This window comes from Rhagoletis zephyria, unplaced genomic scaffold, assembly GCF_001687245.7.
Source record: "Rhagoletis zephyria isolate East Lansing unplaced genomic scaffold, Rhagoletis_zephyria_1.1 Rzeph_scaffold_03555, whole genome shotgun sequence".
NCBI classification, from domain to species: Eukaryota; Metazoa; Arthropoda; class Insecta; order Diptera; family Tephritidae; genus Rhagoletis; species Rhagoletis zephyria.
Genome location: NW_016160638.1, coordinates 40,746 through 45,419, shown reverse-complemented (window position 1 = coordinate 45,419; position 4,674 = coordinate 40,746). Strand labels below are relative to the sequence as shown.

Sequence of the window (4,674 nt, the reverse complement as noted above, 5' to 3'; positions counted from 1 at the left end):
AATATATAAAAAAAGGAATGGATTAACCAACATTGGTAGAATAAAAAACAAAAAAAAAAAATCGTCTTCAATTTAGAGGAGCTTAAATGCCAAATGTGGGCGGAGGTCTGGTAGAATATTTTTATTTTTTTCCAAGCGCTGGCAAGTTATTGCGCAATTAAATTACATAAAATTCGACATCAATGTGGCTTATGTGTATGAACAGTACGAAACGAAACTAGTTTAAATAAGACATGATTAATTCCAAAAGTTATTTAAAAAATTCAATGCAATGTAGAATAAAAATATGGGAACCAAATGAAAGAAGAAATTTCTTCAGAATTTAAAAAATTGAATTTTTTTGGATTCACAAGGAGATATTGGTAATTTTTAAGCTGATAAAGTTAGGAGGACGAAATTCGTGGATATTATCGAATTTATATAAGTCCTTAACATATAATTTTTTCAAAAACAGTTATTGCGAAATTTCCAGGATTAAATTTTCAAAGGACATTTTCAATACTTAAAAGTCCTTATGCACAAACAAATTTAATCTAATTAAATTCTACAGAACTTCCTCCTCAATTCGATACCCATACTTCTTCTCTAAGCAAATTTCACTGAATTTTTTTAATAATTTTTGAATTACTGACTTCAAAGTGAAAAATTTTACTATATTTGGCCCATAGATTCACGAATATATTTATAAAAAAATATTAATTATTAATAAAAAAAGAAATATAGCCAATACTGGTCAAGAAAAAGAGTTTCTATTATTGCCATCAGTGCAAATTACAGGTCCCGAAAATCCCGTGAAGAATCCCGGTACTTTCGGGACCTAAAAAAGGCCATGATTAACATTCCTAGTATGTACATAAGCGTATACGAGTACATATACACATAGTAGTAAGCATGTAAAAGCAGTTTACCGAACGCGCTTGAAAACTTATTTAGAACGCTGAGTTTGTTTTTATGAGAAGTTATAAAAAAAGATACACTTTTACAATTTTCTCCGCTTACTCTTGTTAATGATGCAAGAGTAAATTTGTTGCTGTCATTTGGCTACATATATTCGCTATTAAGCGATATGTGGGAAGAAGCGCCAGTTGTTAGCATTAGTTGCTTTCCCCCAGCACATGTGTTTGGCATGTCTGGCCTTAGAGGTATTAAAAGCAGCTCAGCATACGCCCGCTATACGAGTCCTTCCTTCGTTCAAGTCAAAATGAGTTTAAATGTAAGCCAAATGTTTAAGAACATGCGCTTTTTACCGGCAAATATGTATGCACATATTTACGTTATATGCACTACATTAGGCATGTGACTTTTCTAATCTTAAGTCACTATAGAGGAATCTGAACTTTGCCTCCTGTGCGACACGCTTTAATCGTCGCCAATCGGGGCAAACAATTGTATGTGATATTTGTGACCGTGGTATTACCGATTGAAGGGGTGAGACTGAAAAAATGTAAGGATTTCGTTTTTTTTTAATTTTGAGTTTTAGGTATGGTTATTGCAGAGGACCATCGATGTGTACATACATATATGGAATATTTTTTGAATCGCAGTCATAATTTGATTGACATGGAATTTTCAGCCAAGTCAGCCAAAAAAAGCATACAAAAAAATTGTCTTAGTAAACATTTGTAATAATTAAAAGAGGACCAGCGTATATCGGCACCTGAGTGGAAGATCGACCTATCTCGGCAACCAGCTCGAAAATGCCCTATCTCAGTAATCTATTCAACAACGCCCTATTTCAGAATTTTACTGAAAAACGCCCTATCTCAGAATTTGGTTCATAAATGCCCTATCTCAGCTGCCGATTCAAAAACGCTTTATCTCATCATTTTCATTTGAGATACGGCGCTCTTGAAAACTTTTGTGAGATAGGGCTTTATCGAGCTGGCTGCCGAGATTGTAGGTCGATTTTCCACTGAGGTGTCGATATTTAATTATCGAAAAAGTCGCATGCCTAATGTTCATAGGCAACATGTGGCAACAGATGCTTCCAATTAGCTATTATATATTGTTTTCGTTGAGCTGAGTTATTTTGCCATTTGTTAAGTGAAACGGGTTGTTTTAATTATTTTCAGAATAAATTTTGTAAATTGGCCCATTTGATCGAGGGATATTGTCATACGTGCTGAATGCTAACGTACAACTGCAGGTGCTAACCAAATAATCCATTGAAATATATCTGAATTCACAAAAATTAGTGAAAATCATGAAATAAATACTAACCAAAGTCGGAATATTTTTTTATGTATATACCGGATAACTTTAGACCACGTGAACCGTTTTCGATAATTTTTGTCTACTAGAAAAGTGGTACCTCAAGAGTGTCCCATTACTACCTTGGTTTAGTTTCGATCATTGAAGAAATTAAGAAATTGGCGGTACACCTAAATTTTTTGTAAGCAAAGAAGTCGGTTGTGTTTTTTGCTTAAAAAATTACTTGCTTATTATTTTAAACTGAAAACCATTTATTCCACAAAAAAAAAAATCCCGACATTCGAAAAAATGTTGGTATACTTCAGAGCTCGGTAACTTTCTTATGCTAGGGCCCGAACAAACCATGGAAAAGGGAACCTTAACTGTTGAATAAACGCTACGGCCAGTGACCGAATATCTTATTCTGGGAATTCATATTTATTAAAATTTTTATAAATACATATATAGTTTTAAAAGTGTTTCATATAAATTTATATAAATCAATAAAAAAAATAAATAAAAAAAGGTCTATCGTTAACTTGACTTCGTCCATTCTTGCTTAATTTCTAGTGCTTATACGCTAAATTTTCTAGAAAATCAAAAATTTAAACTATTCCTATAATCACTTTCTGTATCAGTGTAAATGTTGCGGATAAAACCGGCTTTGATCAGGAATTTCTATTCTCTTTTTCTTCTGTGGCGGTGGTGGCACGTCTTCATGGTCGTCGGTTTTACGCCGCTTTAACTGCGATATCGGACTTGTTTGTGTCTCGCGAGTTTCTCTGGTTTCTTTCTTCAATACATCGAGCAGATCATCCAAATCATCGGTACACAAGCACGTTTGTATTGTCCGTGGCATTTGTGGCAACAACACATTCAACGGTGGCATCGCAATTCTATTGATATTAATATCCGCGCTTCCTTCTAAAAACATGACTATTTGATTTATAACGTCTTCTTTTTCTTCCCTCATTCTTCTTGGCTCTCCCATCGAATTCGCAGCATAATTTTGATCAACAACTTCATTCTCCGTACCTGCTTCGTTATGAGTTAAAATTTGCTGGTTTCGCTTCGCTTTTACTCTACGATTTTGAAACCAATCCTTCACCTGCTTCTCTTCCAATCCGATGCGCCTTGCAAGTTCGCATCTGCGCTCTTTTGGTAAAAAGTTATTTCTACGAAATGCTTCCTCTAATGCTGCGATCTGTTCACGATTGAAAACGGCACGCAAACGCTGATCATTTTGTGATGATGGAGTGGTTGATTGCGTTGGAAATGGTATTGTTATCGAAGAGATAGGCGTTAGGGGTATTAAATTTTTTGGCTTTTGGCCATAATTGTATGTAACCTGAAAGTGGAACGAAATCGTCATTAAATTACTGACACATCACAGAACGTAAGATAAAATCTTAAAAAAAAAATATATATATGTATAAGAAATAATACTTACATGCACCGTGAACGGCGAGCCGGGATACGGTAAGAAGAGCATATCCGTGATGCGCTTATTCATACTTATTCGTGAAGATTTTGCAGATTTTTAAAAGTTTCTTAGAATATGAATATGTTAACTTGTGATGTGATACTTTTGCAATGAGGATCAAAATGAAAAATTCTCCTTTTTATAGCACACTTGAGAATTCATCTGCTGAAAGACGTACCTGTTTAGGTTTCCCCATTTATACGAGGAGTACTTGTTACCTGTGGTGATTAAATCAAACAAGTTTCAGCTAATGAGCCTCGCGGTGTACCTGCACTTCAACAAAACGCGTAACTCTTTTTGGGAACTTTACAAATCAATTACGAGGGTGTAAATTGTTTCCAAACAACATTGCCTACTAATCATTCTTTTATGAGTGGCCTTGACGTTAGCGAGTCATTCAAAAGGGTTAAAGAAAATCTATTTGGTTTTGATCTTTTGTGAAATTTCCGGATATTTTATATATAGTACGGGTACGGGTAATTACTCCCATAGTTTGAGATTTTTTTTGTCGTAACTAAAGAATTTTGCGTGCAGAAAAGAACGCCCATTGTACTGTTTACGCATTCTTTTCAATCTATTTTAAAATGCATACGATCTACAAATAAATCATAGCTGATTGTTGGGTGTCAAAGGGGTTAGTTGTTCGTCTTGCAATACATCGCCTCATACCTAATCCTTGGAAAGCCGGAGCAGAACCACACAAAGTGTAGCGCCATCTTAGCATCTTTAAGGCAGCGATCCCATAAGTTAACTGCATTTACATCCCCTAAATGAAAGCAAAACAAGTAAGAAAGTCTAAGTTCGGGCGAAGCCGAACATTAAATACCCGGCGCAAGTATTAAATATATGTTTTTGACGTAGAATACGTCTTACCTTAAGGTATGGGGGCTATGTTCAAATGTTGTAGTTGTAATTTTTAGAGCTTCACAAAAACGCTTATTGCACGAGAACTAATAAAGCGATTTCAAAGAAAAGTGTGGCGTTTCAAAGATAAAATTCCA

At 34.8% G+C, this 4,674-nt stretch overlaps 1 protein-coding gene across 1 annotated transcript; it reads right to left on the bottom strand.

Moving 5' to 3' along the window:
• Nucleotides 1-2,824: 2,824 nt before the first annotated feature.
• LOC108369231 (homeobox protein abdominal-A homolog) lies at nt 2,825-3,703 on the bottom strand. Its single transcript, XM_017624301.1, has 2 exons — nt 3,641-3,703; nt 2,825-3,538 (listed from the first exon to the last, which is right to left on the bottom strand). The coding sequence occupies exons 1-2, from the start codon at nt 3,701-3,703 to the stop codon at nt 2,825-2,827; spliced, it is 777 nt and encodes a 258-aa protein (XP_017479790.1).
• Between the last annotated feature and the right edge of the window lie 971 nt (nt 3,704-4,674).

What these genes read in the sequence shown, in the direction of transcription:
- LOC108369231 (XM_017624301.1), bottom strand. Translation starts at nt 3,703, where the DNA reads ATGAATAAGCGCATCACGGATATGCTCTTCTTACCGTATCCCGGCTCG. An exon ending in GCTCGCCGTTCACGGTGCAT is followed by an intron (nt 3,539 to 3,640) that starts GTAAGTATTATT and finishes TTCCACTTTCAG; the next exon opens with GTTACATACAATTATGGCCA.